General features: G+C 40.4%; 1 protein-coding gene across 1 annotated transcript in view; it reads left to right on the top strand.

Annotated features, from left to right (window-relative positions):
- cacna1ab (calcium channel, voltage-dependent, P/Q type, alpha 1A subunit, b) overlaps positions 1-16,820 on the top strand; it is a 108,523-nt gene that overhangs the window by 28,645 nt on the left and 63,058 nt on the right. The window contains exons 3-19 of the mRNA XM_080303235.1: positions 1,127-1,218; positions 1,561-1,713; positions 2,124-2,311; positions 4,414-4,517; positions 4,640-4,755; positions 4,892-4,936; positions 5,212-5,304; positions 5,503-5,700; positions 8,056-8,168; positions 8,896-9,008; positions 9,473-9,604; positions 9,700-9,772; positions 10,993-11,113; positions 11,346-11,413; positions 12,153-12,259; positions 13,314-13,467; positions 15,298-15,911. Of these exons, the coding sequence (XP_080159361.1) occupies positions 1,127-1,218; positions 1,561-1,713; positions 2,124-2,311; positions 4,414-4,517; positions 4,640-4,755; positions 4,892-4,936; positions 5,212-5,304; positions 5,503-5,700; positions 8,056-8,168; positions 8,896-9,008; positions 9,473-9,604; positions 9,700-9,772; positions 10,993-11,113; positions 11,346-11,413; positions 12,153-12,259; positions 13,314-13,467; positions 15,298-15,911 (2,484 nt within the window). The remainder of the gene's footprint in view (positions 1-1,126; positions 1,219-1,560; positions 1,714-2,123; positions 2,312-4,413; positions 4,518-4,639; positions 4,756-4,891; positions 4,937-5,211; positions 5,305-5,502; positions 5,701-8,055; positions 8,169-8,895; positions 9,009-9,472; positions 9,605-9,699; positions 9,773-10,992; positions 11,114-11,345; positions 11,414-12,152; positions 12,260-13,313; positions 13,468-15,297; positions 15,912-16,820) is intronic.

The following is a 16,820-nucleotide window of genomic DNA, read 5'->3' as shown; positions in this document are numbered from 1 at the left end:
AGGCTGTGAAATCATGGCCCATATATGAAATAACGCAAACATTAGTGAATCAGTTTGTGACAAATACAAGAGGGTCAGAACCACCAAACCCACCAACCACAGTTTGTGTTAGCAAATCCGGTCCACGGTGTCATGTATTATGGTGCTATAGGAAAGCTTGCTTACAACTACAGGCAATGTAAAAGCTGATTTATGAGAAAGCAGCTAATAAATGAGTCCAGATATGAATTATGAGGTTTTTTCAGTGGTCAAAGGATAGTCATACAAATGCACAAAAATGCCAGCTAGTGAATGAGAATGATGCTGAGGCTGTGCGACAGCTGGGCTTCTCTTTCTTGTCATTGGTAGCTAATGTGTGGACAGTTACAGTAAGCAAATCATTTCAAAGTATCCTTGTTTGAACTAACTGAGCTTTAAAGAAGAAAGTGAAACTTTTAAGCATCAGATGTCTGCCAATGCAGTGCGCTTCTTCCCTCTATCTCACTCCTCTTCCTCAGTACATCCCCTGTCTACGCCCCCACACTTCCTCCCTCCCCCTCCTATAGGACCTACCCTGCCTTCCGCCTACGTTCAAGACAGGTTGGAAAATTCCATGCTCCTTCTCCAGCTGACTTTGTGCCAGAGCTCTCTCTCTCTCACACACACACACACCTACACATTAAAGACACACAGAGCAGTCAGAACAGATACAGAATGTGTCAGCAGTTTCCAACAGCAAACATATTGTTACTGAAGTAACACATCACACACATAGATATTGGTTTAAGGTGAACATATAGTTGTCTTTATGTTTTCTGATTGTTATTTTTGCTTTCAACTGAGACGTTTTCTGTTATTTAGCCCTTAGCCTAGCATTGATGGGTAAAATAGTTGAAGTACCTTGTCAGTATAGCACAACAGAGCACAACAACACATCGTAACTGCATCTTTAAATTTCACTACAAACCTCTGTGAATATTCAGAATGCAAAATCGGTTTTGAGACCTGCACAAAGAGAGGATTCATTGAAGCTGCCTTGAGCAGAACTGGTTTAAGCTAGGTGTACCTAAAAAAGTGGTGAGAGTGTAAATGATAGTGTTGACTGCTTTCAGAGACGATCTCATGTATTTTGTTTCTTTCTCTGTAGTATTTTGTCGTCAGTGGGGTCTACGTTTGACCTGAGGACACTGCGAGCCGTCAGGGTGCTGCGACCCTTAAAACTGGTGTCTGGAATTCCAAGTAAGTGTTTTTGCTTCTATGCTAATTTCAGATCCTTCCATACCAACCATGTCACATTCAAGTCCAATGAATAAAATCTGAACAAATCTAAATTTTACTGCAAGTTGCAATGTTTTTTGATATTCTATATATTCTTTGTCATTACAACGTGGTTGCCAATCGAGGAGCTACTAGACAAGCTAACCTCACTGCTCTTAATTTACTGACTGACATTTAACAACATCGACCTTACATTTATCACTTAGTATCATACTGTCTACTTTATTTTTGATTTGTTCTAAAAAGCACCCAAGCTATTCCATGTCTATTATTTATTTGCGTGTCTTGCACTGAATCCTCCAGGCCTGCAGGTGGTGCTCAAGTCCATTATGAAGGCTATGATCCCCCTGCTGCAGATTGGTCTCCTCTTATTTGTGGCCATCCTCATGTTTGCAATCATCGGCCTGGAGTTTTACATGGGACAGTTCCACAAGACTTGCTATGATGATGTTACAAGTAAGTAGAAAGTGGTAAAAAACCAATGTGTGGTGAGCCTTTGTGACTTGTTCCAACAGAAAGGGTGGTGGCCCCATCCCATTTCAGGTGTACATAGGTTTTCTGTTCATTAGGAAAATAACAAATAAATAATAAAATGAATGATGGAGGCTTTGGTTTTTTGGGTCCTGGTATTTTTATGCTATCCTTGTGGCTTGTTTTAATACTTGAATAGGACAGGACCGGGTTCATAGACTCAAAATACATGATGTGTGTAACTCACTGAAAAAAGCGTGTTACTTTGTCAGAATTTGTTAGCCTCTTGAACAGATGAACACAGCCAGTCACTGCATTTTTTTTCTTTCTGACACCCAAAATGGGGGTTATTTAGTTATTTTATAGTGAAGCTGTATCTTTCTCTCTGTGATCAGATGAGACTGCAGATGACAGGCCGTGTGGTACTGCATCGCCATCCCGGCTGTGCTCCAATGGCACGCACTGTGGGGAAGGGTGGATTGGACCCAACTACGGGATCACCCAATTCGACAACATTCTGTTCGCCGTGCTCACCGTCTTCCAGTGCATCACCATGGAGGGATGGACAAACATGCTGTACCACGTATGTCTGACTAGCCACCCGAGACCCTTTTTCTTTTAACTGAACATCAGGCGATTGGGGAGAACCATCATGCTTTCACTGTGGAAAGCAGTTACCTGTACCCACTGGTTTGTGCATTGCACCAACACCAATATTTACTAATTCGTGATACCATAAATAAAATCCTCTAGGCATAATGAAAATTTGCTGAAACGTGACCATTGACTAAACCATGTTATTTGTCAGATAAATGCATTAAAACGGCTCCAATGTATTAACATAGAAGCCGGTAGAGACTGACTCAGTTTTAAGCCTCTGGTCATTCAAGGAACTGCAGTTTGAGGTTTAAATTTGGTGAAAGCAGTAAAGTGATTTTTACTCTTTTTTTGTATTTAGGCACACTGGACTTGCCACATTGGTTGGAGGTTAGAGTTGAGCTGAATTTCAATTATCCAAACGAAGCATAAAGTATTTAAAGATCTGATTCAAAATGCCATTTATTTGCCCAAAAGACATATCCCGTATACTCTGTCATTATCTCTTTGACTTCCTTTATCCATCATCTGTCCTTTTCCTGCTTTTGGAGCTGCTCTCTTTTTCTTCTCCTCCGCTCACTATTCTGGTCCGTCTTGCTCTATATTTAACATCTTTTCTGATGGATGAAGGCTGACTTCCACTCTCACACGAGCAGTTGGGAGGAAACCAATGAAAATTTAATAGAGGATGGACTGAGCATTGTAGCAGCAGTACAAAATCCAGTGCATAGATGCAGCCCTCCAACAGTGGATTATAATCATAGCTTATTAGCTCATAGTTTATCAAAAAGAAATACAATATCCTCCAGCAGCCGGGTTCATGTTATTGTGAGTTGAGTGAAAGAAGTAAGTCACACAGTGTCTGAGGATTACAGGGAGACCCAAAAACCTTTGGACATACTTTCTAAATGTTTCTTAGTTTTGCCTCCGTACACCACCCACAGTGGATTTTAAATTAAACAATCAGCATGTGAGTAAAGTGTTGGCTTTCATTTTAGAAAAAAGAATGAAAATAAAATGTACTCTTTAGGTATAAAGACATTTTCTATACAGTCCTCTGTTTTCAGAGGTTCAAAGGTAATGGGACAAGCAAACATTTTTAAAATATTAGTATAGTTTATAATACTCAGAGGACAATCGTTTCCACTTTACTTTCAATTGCTGCTTGTTTGTGGCTCTCGCTGCCTTCAGTTTTGATTTTAGTAACTGAAAAGCATACATTGTTGCAGTGATGCCCAAACTGCAGTGTTGAGCATTGAAGGTAGTTCAGGTACAATTTTTCTGTATGAATTTATTCATTTATATGAAAAGTGAATTATAGCTGGTAATAGGAGGGGGTTAGTTTGAGATATTACTTTGACCTGCATTTACTGTTCTTGCATCAAAGTTTTGGTAATAACACTTTGCATAAGACTGGGTTGCATTAGCAATTTATAGACAACAACCTGTGTTGTTTAGGTTTCTTGAATAAAAATTTTAAGGAAGTGCATCACTTCATCTTGTAGTTTGATTAGAGTGAAGATTTAAGATTGGGATGTTTTAAATGGGCCACAGCACTCTTGACTTTTGGAATGACTGCTGTGTTAGGTTCTATCTATGAGATACATCTAATCTATTAGATCAGATTGGGGTCAGATCAGTGATTTAACTACTGAAGAATACCCCTTTCTTTGCCTTGAGAAGCTTTAGGGTTGGTTTAGAAGTGGTCATTATCCATCTCTGTGTTTTGCAGCATCTGACTGAGTTTAAGCAAAGAGTTTAGCCTCAAATATTTCAAAATTCAATGTGCTACTTGTATGAACAGTCACACTGGCATTGGCATTACATAAATGCCCACGCCACCATGTTTGACAGATGATGTGGTGCACTTTCTCTCATCATTCTGGTACATGTTAACCTTGATCTCATCTCTCCGAAGCATTCCACAAAAATGAACAAAGGAATCAAATCTGACAGTTGTGTGCTAGAGTGACTAAAGTGTTGAAAGGCTTATTAGAACAAACGTAGTTGACATTCTCTGCAGAAGAAAAGCAAAGGAAAGTTAAACCAACAGTGCATGACCGATGTGTGGCCGTGTGTTTCTTGCAGAGTAACGATGTAAGTGGCAGTTACTTTAATTGGATGTACTACGTCCCCCTCATCATCATCGGCTCCTTCTTCATGCTCAACCTGGTGCTGGGTGTACTCTCAGGGTAAAAGCCTGCCATTTGTCTTACAAAAACAATTGAGCTTTGTTTTTTTTCCCACAATAATTTATGTTTTGCACTTTCGTTCCATGAATAGTAAAAAAAATAAATGACAAATGTTCCCACAGTGAATTTGCCAAAGAGAGGGAGCGAGTGGAGAACAGGAGCGAGTTCCTCAAGCTGAGGAGACAGCAGCAGATTGAGAGGGAGCTCAACGGATACCTTGAGTGGATCTGTAAAGCAGGTCAGTGCGCACTCGCATTCACACCAGTGCTGACACATGCTGCTCAAGCTCCTACTAGAGAATTAAAAAAAACACACACACACACAACCAAATCCTGATATAATGCTCCAAAATCTCATTTCATTGAATTCTACAGAGGAGGTGATTCTGGCTGAGGAAGATACTACAGGGAACTTTGATGGTAACTAAACTTCATTTGCTGTGTTAATGTTTTTGTATGACAGTGAGAAAGGCACTGCCCATAGAGTATAAATAAAGGTACAGCAAATAAAAGTCTAGTACAATTTTTTTTTATCTTAAATGCTTTAGCGGTTTTTAGAGCTGCTCATTTAAATGTGCAAATAAATGTGGGATTTAGCGCAGTACAGCAGCAAGTGACAGATTCTGTGGGAAGGGTGAGAGAGTGACATCTGAGAGACAGACTGAAGACGAGACAATTCGTTTCTCTCTCTCTAGGTTCGAGGCGTAGGCCAACCATCAAAACCAAAAACAACAAGACAGAGCTGCTGAACCCTGAGGAAGGAGAGGACAACATTGGAGATGCAGTAGGTAAGACAAACACAGGGATGACACGCAAAGGACGAATAAGGACCAAGAACAGAGTCGTGTTTTGAATTCTACACTATCGTCATCATTGTAAAGATAGAGGAAACTGAACTGGAGATATAAATCTGTTAAATCTTAAATATAGACTCTTATGTCTCCCTTATATCCCCTTCGTCCCCGTTTTCTCCTTCTTCTTCTTAGGTTTTGCACGCTCCAGCATAAAGAGCAGTAAGGAGGGCTCCAATTACAGCAAGAAAGAGCGACGGCTGCGATTCTTCATCCGTAAGATAGTGAAGACACAGGCTTTCTACTGGATAGTGCTCTTTCTGGTGGGCCTCAACACCATCTGTGTGGCCGTGGTGCACTACGACCAGCCTGAGATGCTCACTGACTTTCTCTGTGAGTAAAAGCCAGAGACTGTACAGAAAAGATGGATGCACTGTGATGACAAACACTTGTTTGTGGACCCCAATTTTTAAGTTTTGATACTAGATGCCCTCTGTACAAAGGTACATTCATGGATTCTATAGACACATCACACACACACAGGTCGCTGCTAATTACTGCTAGCATTTTAATAAATTAACACAGGAATTTCCCCCACTAGTTCAGTTTGCCTTTATATTTTGCTAGAGCCAGATTTTCTGATTATTTTTAAAGTGCTCTTGAGAAATAATTCAATGTTTTTCTTTGGACATTGGCTGCTTTTTCTCTTTGTTTTCAGTCTAGTGTTTTTTAAGTGACCATTTTCATGTTTTTCTGTTTGTTGAGCACCTAAGTCAAATAAACATAAGGTATGTGTTTCAAATAACACATGCCTTAGCAAAGAGCTAATTTTAAATTGTATCTGAAAGCACGTTTTTACTAGCAGCCTGTCACAAAAATACATAATTTGTTCCCATTTCTTTAATATATGAAAAAATGTCAAAGATAACAAAGTTTAACTGGCATAAAGTAGTATTTTTGTACATAAAATAGTATTTTTGTACCAACAAGGTGATTCCCAATGAGCTATTATTTTACAACTTGGGGTATCTCGGCATGGTGTGCAGTGTCCTTGAAAAATTTGAGGAAATCGGGTGAAAGTAGAAGTGCTTGAAGTAAAAAAAAACCTCATCTATGGTAAATGAATAGTATCTGAAAGTTGTGGCAAAAGTCCAGCAAAGACTTGACACAGGACCTAAGAAATGCCCTTAAGTTGATCCATCCATTGTTTGAGGAAGCGTAATCAGAAATGGTCTCAGTGGAAGGCTGTCCATCAAGACGCCATTCTTAAGGAAGAGAAACGGGAAGAGAAGGCTCAGGTATCATCATCGTTGTCGTCTTTATTTATAAAGCACTTTAAAACAACCACAGCTGCCGCAAAACGCTGTACATTGGAACTGAATAATAATAATTAGGTAAACCTAATTACACAAGAACTGGATTGAATATCAGGGCCAACAGTTCTCACAGAGTGATGAATCAAACTCTTTAGCTGAAATCACGATCAGTATGTTCAGAGGAGGTTGGGTGTTGACTTTCAAGCTCGTCTGTTTTTGGTTTATATACCCAGGTTTATGTTTGCATATGCTTCAATAAATTACTGCACATATTTCCCATTTCCCTAGTAAAATACAAACAAAAGGTGGCTCAAAACATTTACTCAATATAGAATGTACTCTTGCCTTTATGCTGTGAGTCATGTAACTTAAAAAGAAAATACTACCCCAGCTCTTTATCACGTGTTATTGTGTGAGCAGCATGTTAAATGCTAATGATTAAGAATTATTACGATTAAAAACAGGAGAAATTAAAACTAGTGATTACTTCAGTATTTATACACTACTTTATATACTAATGCTGCATGTTTTATTTGGGTCACAGGAATGTCTGTTTGGCACTGATGTGCATTAACAGTACACCATGTGCAGGGACCGTTGGTGGACTACATGCAAATAAGAGTACAGGATGCAAAATGCAACACTAAGGCAAACATCTGACACTACGTGTGATGTGCTTCACTGTTTCCAGTTTAATCTCCACTGCTGCCCACTCTCACCTCGTCCCAACCTGAGTCATCTTTTTTACACTTCAGATCTGCCGTTTCCTCCTACACATGCAAACAAGCCTTTACAAATTTAACTACACCAAACAGCAGAAACAGAGTGTGTTCTCTATTTCTCAAGCGTTATCCCCATTCTGTAGTTACACGTATCCTTGATCTGCACTATCATGCTCGGAAGAGTTTTGTTTGCTGAGTTCCACTTGACACACGTTGTGTAACTCTTTAGTTTTAGTTGCTGGCTTGCTGCTGCTGATGTGACCACACACATAAATACTTACTTATACATGTGTACACACAGGCCGTGATGGAGTCAGCTTGTTGTCCCTGGCTGGTGTTCAGCTGCATTAGCATACAAAGTTGTCGTTGCTGATGAAGTCCCTTCATCACCACAATCTCATACAACACTTGCTAGTGGCTCGCACCTCTATTATCATTCACTCAACTGAGTCTTTCTCTCACTCTGTCATGCTCCCATCTGGTTTTCACTACTACCTTCTTTTTACCTGATTTTGATTTTTGTCTTTTTATCTCATTTGGTTTTTCTCTCCGTGGCCTCACTTTCTTTCGTTTTCGCCTTCCTTTCTCCACATCCTTACGTCGCCCTCTTGTTCTAACTCACATTCCTCGCCTTCTGTTTCTAACAAAATCCCTTCTCTTTGCTTCATTCGTGCCCCAAATCATTCTTTTCTCCTTTGTTCTCTCTCCAGTCTATGCAGAGTTTGTCTTCCTCGGTTTGTTCATGTCTGAGATGCTGATCAAGATGTACGGTCTGGGCATCCAGCCCTACTTCCATTCCTCATTCAACTGCTTCGACTGTGTGGTGAGTGCACAAACTCACACACTGAAACTAAGTGCAAAAAAAAAAGTACTGATTATAAAATCCAACACTGCATTTAATCTCTCACTGAATTTATTAGTGTGGTGGTCTGCTTCTGTAGTAAGTTTTGTTTTTATTGGGGTTTTTTCTTATCAGTTTATTAATTCCTCAGCAAATGTGATCAGAAGCAAAGACTCTAACTCCAACACAGAGACATTTCCATTTAAATTCCATTTTTTTGTTTTAAATTAAGCCATCTCAGGATTAAATGTTTAGTGATAGGTATTAGTAAACATGGGTGTTTTCTCTGTTTTGTGATCATTCAAAAACTAAAAGTGCAAAATGTGCCTGGTCAAATTTCTTTTAAAGTTATAACCTATGACTCCTTTTTAGCTTCAGTCTAATACTAGACTAATCTTCTTCTTATGACTTCTTCTTTATATAAGTAATGTTTACTGACAAAGCCGGTGGTCCCCTGGAAAGGACCCGACAATTCAAAGTAAAATAATAATAAAGAAAAATATGCATTTACCTCGGCTTCTTGGATAACTAAGCAGCATCCTAATAATGTCTATGGTATAAACAAGGGTTCTTGTGCCTTGGCAGAGGAAAAATTCTGTTTTCGGGGCTTCAGAGATTTTTTTTTTGATAAATAAATACAAGCTTAAACTTCTAATAGCTGCTGATTGAACTCAGCATTCTGACTGTATTGAATTGTGTGTGCGTGCAGGTAATAGTCGGCAGTATCTTCGAGGTTGTGTGGGCCACCATAAAACCAGGCACGTCCTTCGGGATCAGCGTGTTACGAGCTCTGCGATTGCTCCGCATCTTTAAAGTCACAAAGTAAGTGTCTCTCGCTCTTCCTCTGACTTCTCTTAGACTTGCATGCTCTTCCATCAGTACACAAATGAGACGATGATGATAATGAAGCACATGATAAGAGGCTGAGCTTATGGTACATGTAATGAAAGAGAGTTGGATGTTTTTACTAGTGCACGTCATTCTATTTGGGACACCTGTTGGTTACTGGAGAAGCTCAGAGGTGGTAAAAACAGGAGGGTATACATGAAAAGGAGCAAAACAGCTCAGACACAATTTCATGTTAAAATTTCAAATTAACAAAATAAAGGCTGAATTTGGCTTAAAAACATGTACCTGTTCAGAGTTTACGTAAATGGTTCTTCTCTTCTTTATCGCTGCCCTCTTTCCTTCCTCCTCTCTCTTTTCTTCTATTGCTTACTTTTTTTGTTGTCTCATTTATCCTCATCATGTGTCCTTCTCCTTGCACACGTCCTCCTTTTCCTCAGGTACTGGGCACCACTTCGAAACCTGGTGGTTTCTCTGCTGAACTCCATGAAGTCCATCGTCAGCTTGCTGTTCCTCCTCTTCCTCTTCATCGTGGTGTTTGCCTTGTTGGGGATGCAGCTGTTTGGAGGACAGTCAGTATCACCACTAACTTAAGAAGAAGCTCAACTGCCAGTATTAAATTTGAGCATCTATTTTCTTACTGTACATTTTCCTTTCTTCTCCTTAGATTTAACTTTGACGACGGAACGCCTCCTACTAACTTTGACACTTTTGCTGCAGCAATCATGACAGTGTTTCAGGTGGGGAAGAAAGCTTTGTGCCTGGTTTCTTAGAGAACGAAGCAAATATTAAAATGAGAGTAACTCGGTTTTCCAGACTCATTTCTACACTTCACATGACTGAATATTAACAAAGCCTATTGTTGTGCTGTCATCAGTCTTGTTCAGTTCTGACTGCAGGTCCAATGTTTCTGTGTTGTCTTGCAGTGATTTAGAAAGCTGTCTTTTGTTAGGAGCAGTTTTTGCTTTATTTTCTTTGAGTGACTTTGTCAGAGCTGTGTCACTCAAATGTACCAGCGGTATGTGTGTATCAGAGTGTGTAGAGGTATCTAAAGGGCTGAGGGCATTTAAAGTAACACAACTTCATGTCTAATTAGGGATATCTGATATTTGGATTGGACAGTGGTCCGATCCTTACTCGTAAAGCTTGATTGGACAATGTATGTATGGCTGATAAATTCAGCTTACTTGTTGTTTACTACAAAGCACATCAACAGCAGATTAAGCATGACGGTTATCGTAGCATGGAGGAATTTCACAGCAAAGCCGCTGCAGCTTGGAGACGTTGCAGTCCAGCAACTCCCAAAACCTTTTAACTAGAAATGGTGTTCAAGTGAGTTGACGCAAAAAAACCACCAGAATACGTAAAATCTCTGTGAATATTTTGCGTGTCGTGTATTTCGTTGAACTCCAGTGCTCTAAAGGCAGCCGTGCACACCAACTGTGTAATTTTGCTGAAAGAATTTGCGACATTTCTTTTTTCTAACCAAGCTCCAGTTTTCCAGTTTTTCAGATCTGAATAAACAGATCTGACCAATCAGATTATTGCATTTCGCAATACGTGCACTTGTAGCTCAAAACGCGCAGTACTAATATAGTAAAATAATACAGTTTTTAGCTCAGACACACAACTAGATGCTGCTCTGGGTCAATCAGATCTCCGAAATTATTTCTCTGGAAATATCGAGCGAAATATGTGCAAACCATGAAGTTCTCCCAGCTGCTGTGTTCTCTTTATTATGTGATTTTTGAGGATGAATATTCCACAAAAATGCAACACTTTCAGTGCGCATATACATTACACCACAAGCTCGGATCCAAATGTTATTGGTTAGGTTATTATTACTGCTTGATTACTTATTGTTAACAGATAAGTGGTCAAGCAGTGAAGCGACTAAAGGCTTTCACAGCAAACTCACTCCTTTTATATCAGACCAATGAAACTAAAACTCTCTCGACAGATCCTGACAGGAGAAGACTGGAATGAGGTGATGTACTATGGCATTGAGTCCCAGGGTGGAGTGAAAGACAAGGGGATGATCTTCTCCATCTTCTTTATTGTCCTGACACTCTTTGGCAACTGTATCCTGCCTTCACGCTTACCTGTGCATGTACTCAAATGTGCTGTATCTATATGTTCTAAGAAAAGTTATACAGATGCATATATTTTGTCATATACATAAAATTCAACTTGTTTTGCTTCTTCTGTCATTTGCTTATCTACAACATGTCGTATCTTTTTTGTCTCCACTTGCTTTTCATGAAAAACACTCAGCTTCCTGTCAGCATTTCTCCCTAACCTCTGCCACCACAGACACTCTGCTTAACGTCTTCTTGGCCATCGCTGTTGACAATCTGGCCAATGCCCAGGAGCTTACAAAGGTACAGGTCTACGTGTTATGCTATGTGTTACCCAGCTGTTGTCGTTAGCTAAAGCACTTGCAAGCATAATGATCTTCCTGACAGCTTTCACTGTGAGAATGCTTTGGGCCAGTTTATAGAAATATACACGGCTGATAAAAATTAAACAAACACTTTTTAATCAGAGTATAACATCAAGTTATACTCTGTTAAACTGATTTGGTCAGTTAAGTAGCAGAGGGAATTTTTCACCAGTTTCAGCTGCTTTGGTGTTAATAAAAACAACAGGTGCACTAGAGGGGTAGCAGTGAGACAACCCCCAAAACAGGAACGGTTTCACAGACACTGAGATTTTTTCCTCCTCATCTTTTGACGTTTTTTTTTCTTTTTCACTAGTTTTGCATTTGGCTACAGTCAGTGTTACTACTGGTAGCATGAGGCGATACCTGGACCCTGCAGAGGTTGCACAGATAGTCTTCCAGGATGGCACATCAATTTGTGCCACTGCCAGAACATTTCTCCCGGCATAGTCTCAAAAGCATGAAGGAGATTCCAGGAGAGCTGGACAGGGCTGTAGAAGGTCCTTAACACATGAGCAGGACCGGTATCTGCTCATTTGTGCAAGGAGGGCCAGCATGACCTCTAGCAGGTTACTGGTGTGAATGTCTCTGACCAAACAATCAAAAACAGGGTCTGGCATCCTCTAGTGGACTCTGTGCTCACCCAAAATTTAGACCAGATTACTGTTCTTCTTTAACAGGATGAAGAAGAACAGGAAGAGGCAGCCAATCAGAAGACAGCACTACAGAAGGCAAAGGAGGTGGCAGAGGTCAGCCCTCTGTCAGCTGCCAACCTGTCTATTGCTGCGTGAGTTGACACATTTACACAGATAACCCTCAAAGATGTGAGTACATTCAAAACACTGCACATAAAATCCATCATGTGGCTGCAGTGACAAAGAGGCACAATCCCACGTGCAATGTTTGTTTTTTTTTCTTCCAGGACTGTCTTTCGTAACATTTATGATTGGCAGGCATTCATTTGCACACAACACACACACACACAGTCACCATCACACTCTCACTGTTCTCTAAAACACGATAAAGCGATTGTTCTGAGAGTGAAAGGAACAGATTCAGGGCTTTGTGAAGGGAAGAAGAGCGAGAGGCGGACAGCCTGTAGAATCTTCTCCTGGCAGCAGAAACACTGACAATGGTATACATGAGAATGTTGCTCAAATAAACTCACTGCTCCTTTGGAAGCCACTAGACTTTTTAGTCGCTGTGGCTAACTGAGCCTGTGCTGAGAAGATTTGGTGCTGGTAAATTTGTGTTGAAGAGATGGTCCTCAGTCACAGGTGAAGATAATTTTTTCATAAAACTGCTCACAACATGGTCTGATTAATTTCTGAAAAAACTCCAATCTAATTTTATTTGTTGTTTTCAGTAATAATAAGGCAAGTAAGATGCATTTCTTTTATTCAAACCAGTATCAGCCAAACTGCAAAGCTCTTACCTAAACAGTCTACATGGATAAATAAGAACATACCTAAAGTCATACATATAATTGGATTTTCCCTTTAAGGATGAACCGTTTTTACATTACTGCTACTGATGTGTGGCTAAATTTCAGTGGGTTTGTCCTCAAGTGTCTAATCCTTCTTTTCCTTTTTCTTTCTCACTTACTCATTACCATCTCTTTCCCCATAACACCTCTGACAACAATACAATGACACCAATTTCCTTGCTTATTCATTCTTCAACATCTTCACTTTATCTCCACCTCGTCCTCCTGCCTTACCTGAAATCACTCACGTCTGCCTTTCTTTTATTTTACTACACCCTCTTGTGTTTCCCCTCCATCTTCGCCGTAACTAAAACTCCTTTTCTCCTGCCTAACATCCCCTAATTTCCCCCAACAGTAAGGAGCAGCAAAAGAACCACACCAAGGGAAATAAGTCGGTGTGGGAGCAGAGAACAAGTGAGATTCGCCGACAGAACCTAATGACGAGCCGCGAGGCGCTCTACAATGAGCTGGAGCAGGAAGACTGGAAGGCGGGAGTGGAGGGAGAAGAGGTGAGGTGTTTCCCCCCCTAAGAAAAAAACACATATACACATATGTATACAGTCTACTCCTGATATATATGGTAAATATTTGTTGTAATGTGTGTAAAGCAATCTGTAAACACCTTAAAGGGATATTAACACCACTTCTTTTTGAATGGATGACTCTTGGAGGACACTTGTGACACATGTATTAATATGTAACATGACATTGAAAATCATCTATTGTAAGGTCAAAAACATTGTATCAGAACGTTTGTGTCCATTGTTCTCCAAGAGTTGGAGATCCTGCTCAATTGCAAGTAATTTTAAAGCTAATCTATAATTCTGAGATTGAGTTTATCTTAACCCTCTTAGGTCCAAGTCATCATTGGTTATAACCCCAACAGCTGCTCCAAACCTTATGCATGTGTGCCTTTTTTGTCCCCTGATTACCAAGATTTTGGAAAACAGCTTAAAAAGAATTACATATTCTGATTGCATAGAGTTAGAGTTATGGTTTCCACTGATGATGACTTAGACCATAGATGGGTATTGAATGTAAAGTCTATTTAAGATCGGTAAACTTTATCTCACAGTAATATCCAATGTCCAGTCAATGTGACAGTCATTGCTTGGTGTCTTGATGCATGCTCAATCATCCAGGTAAGGAAATCCCAAAAAGTTGATTCTGTTCATCTGGACGTTGCATTTTCGTCCAGCTGAAAATGTCAAGATGAACAGGATCAACTTTTTGGGAGTCATGGCTCAGTGTTTGTCTTCTTTTCCATAATTAGATTTCATATATAAAACTAATAACTGCTGTGTATTCTGGGTCATAACGTAATCTACATGTTTTGATGCCAGAGTGTAATATCCCTTTAAGCCTGTGAAGGAGTGTTATTTTTGCAATGCTATATGGGACGGCTTGAAGCTGCGTGCTTGGGAGCAATGCAATATTAAAGTGGGGCATGCAGAGAAAGCAGTGGACTCAAAACTGGAATGGGGCAAAGTGCAAATCAGGAGTTGGCTGGATATGACTCAGCAAACTGTATGTTCACAGCTGGTTCTGTTTTAGCATTTTGTGGCTTTACAAATTAAAAAAAAAGTTTAAAAACTTGTTCACATGGAGCCAAAAATGGTGGTCTGTTTGCTGAACTGTGTATCTGTGACCCAGGGGAGGGAATGGGACCGGCACGAGTGCTGTAAATCCTACTTGTTTATTTCTGGGTTAACATATGTATATATAAAATATGATACCAAAGAAGGTTAAAATACTCCGGACTATATCTGATTTGCCAGCTTAGAAGCAATTGCTACTGCAACCCAAAATACATGAAAAGCTGATGTATTTTGCTTGGCTTGATGAGCATTTGCTTCTTTAAAACAGCAATTTAAAAGGTTTCAAGCATGCATGGATGGCAGTGTCATTGCTGTGGTTTTATTCTAGAGCAGCTGTTTTCTTTCCGTTTGCAGTATTGTTTTTTTTACTCATTATTACATGATTTACTGTCTTTTATTAATATACCATGGAAAACAACCACTAATGTTTAAATTTGCTACTTGCTACGTGAAAAAAAATTCCAAATGACAATTTAGATTTAAAAAATATACATCTTAACATAAATGATCACCTAGACAAGAGATTCATGTTTGCAAATGATAAAGAAAGATTTTAAGTCAGTCTCTAGGATTCAATTAAATTCAAGTAAATGTATTTGATTGAAATGTATTATAAGTGGTGTACTGAGACCTGCTTAGAAAAACATGATCATACATGGCTAGCTACTCCAGGGCTAACATTTGGCTGATGTTTGCATATAACCTCGTAATGTCATCTGCTACCCTGTCACCCTAACTCAGGCGTCTTACCCACGGAAAGGACGTGGTGACATGAAAACCCACTTGGACAGGCCGTTGGTGGTGAACCCACAGGACAACCGCAATAATAACACCAACAAAACCCAACCTGGAGAACTGCCACTTGACCAGGAGTACCGGCGCCAGGACATAGATCACTGCCGCCGTGCCGCCCACTGCTATCACTACGACCGCGATCACCATCAGAAACCCTTTGGGCCAGACAGCAGAGAGACAAGCCAGCTATCAGAGACCCGTATGGAGCACGGCTTCAGCTGCACATCTCTGGGTAATGTGGAGGCGAGCATAGAGGGCCGTCCAGGGGAGGAGAGGCACAGCCACCGGAGCCACCGGAGCCATCGAGGCCATCGGCACCGGAACAGGGAAGGCTGTGAAGCTCGCAGTGTTTCCCCCCACCAGAGTGAGGCAGGAGAAGGACATAATGAGAACAGGAGGGCCAGGCAGCACCGCAGGGCAGCAAGAGAAGGAGAGGAAGGCAGGCGACACCGATCCAGGGGGAAAGAAGGAGAGGGGGGGAAAATCGTGGAAGGAGAAGGGCGGAGAGCAAGACGACATCGACATGGCAACCATGATAAGAGCAAAGGGCATTGCAGAAGGTAAGGAAAGTCTCGAATTAATCCTGTCAGTCAGTATAGGTTGTTGTACTGGTGAATACAGTGGTTAGAAATGACCTAACAACCAAAATTATTGCAAACGTTTTCAATGAACTTGCTATCACTGTGCCTTTGAAGTAGTCACTTCCATCCTACATACAGTCTTAGATGGCTAATGGCTACAACCTACAGCCATTAAAGATAATATTTAAAACGCTGTCTGTAAATGGCCTGTATTTGTATAGCGCTTTACTAGTCCCTAAGGACCCCAAAGCGCTTTACACAACCAGTCATCCACCCATTCACACACTGGTGATGGCAAGCTACATTGTAGCCACAGCCACCCTGGCGCACACTGACAGAGGCGAGGCTGCCGGACACTGGCGCCACCAGTAGGCAGTGGGTGAAGTGTCTTGCCCAAGGACACAACGACCGAGCCTGTCGGAGCCGGGGCTCGAACCGGCAACCTTACGATTACAAGACAAACTGCCAACTCTTGAGCCACGATCATAAATGTCTCCTCAGTCCAGCTGTCATAACTTTATGATAGTTAAGAGTTAAAAGACGTGAGATAGAATGATTAAAGACTAGTGAGGACACCATTGATTGAAGTTCATTTGTGTTATTCACAACATTTCAAATCCATTTAAAATCTGATTGTCGAATCTAAACAATAAAAAGTATTAAGCAGCACAATTAGCCACCAAAACTTTGGTAAAGTAACATGAGTACTGTACAATTTAGTAGGTTCTAGTTAAAATCACACAATTATCACACAGCGTATACAGGGAGTGCAGAATTATTAGGCAAGTTGTATTTTTGAGGAATAATTTTATTATTGAACAACAACCATGTTCTCAATGAACCCAAAAAACTCATTAATATCAAAGCTGAATGTTTTTGGAAGTAGTT

The sequence above is a fragment of the Astatotilapia calliptera genome, chromosome 6 (genome assembly GCF_964374335.1).
Source record: "Astatotilapia calliptera chromosome 6, fAstCal68.1, whole genome shotgun sequence".
NCBI lineage: Eukaryota > Metazoa > Chordata > Actinopteri > Cichliformes > Cichlidae > Astatotilapia > Astatotilapia calliptera.
Note: the sequence above shows the minus strand (reverse complement) of the source record. Positions and strands in the feature narration are given on the sequence as shown.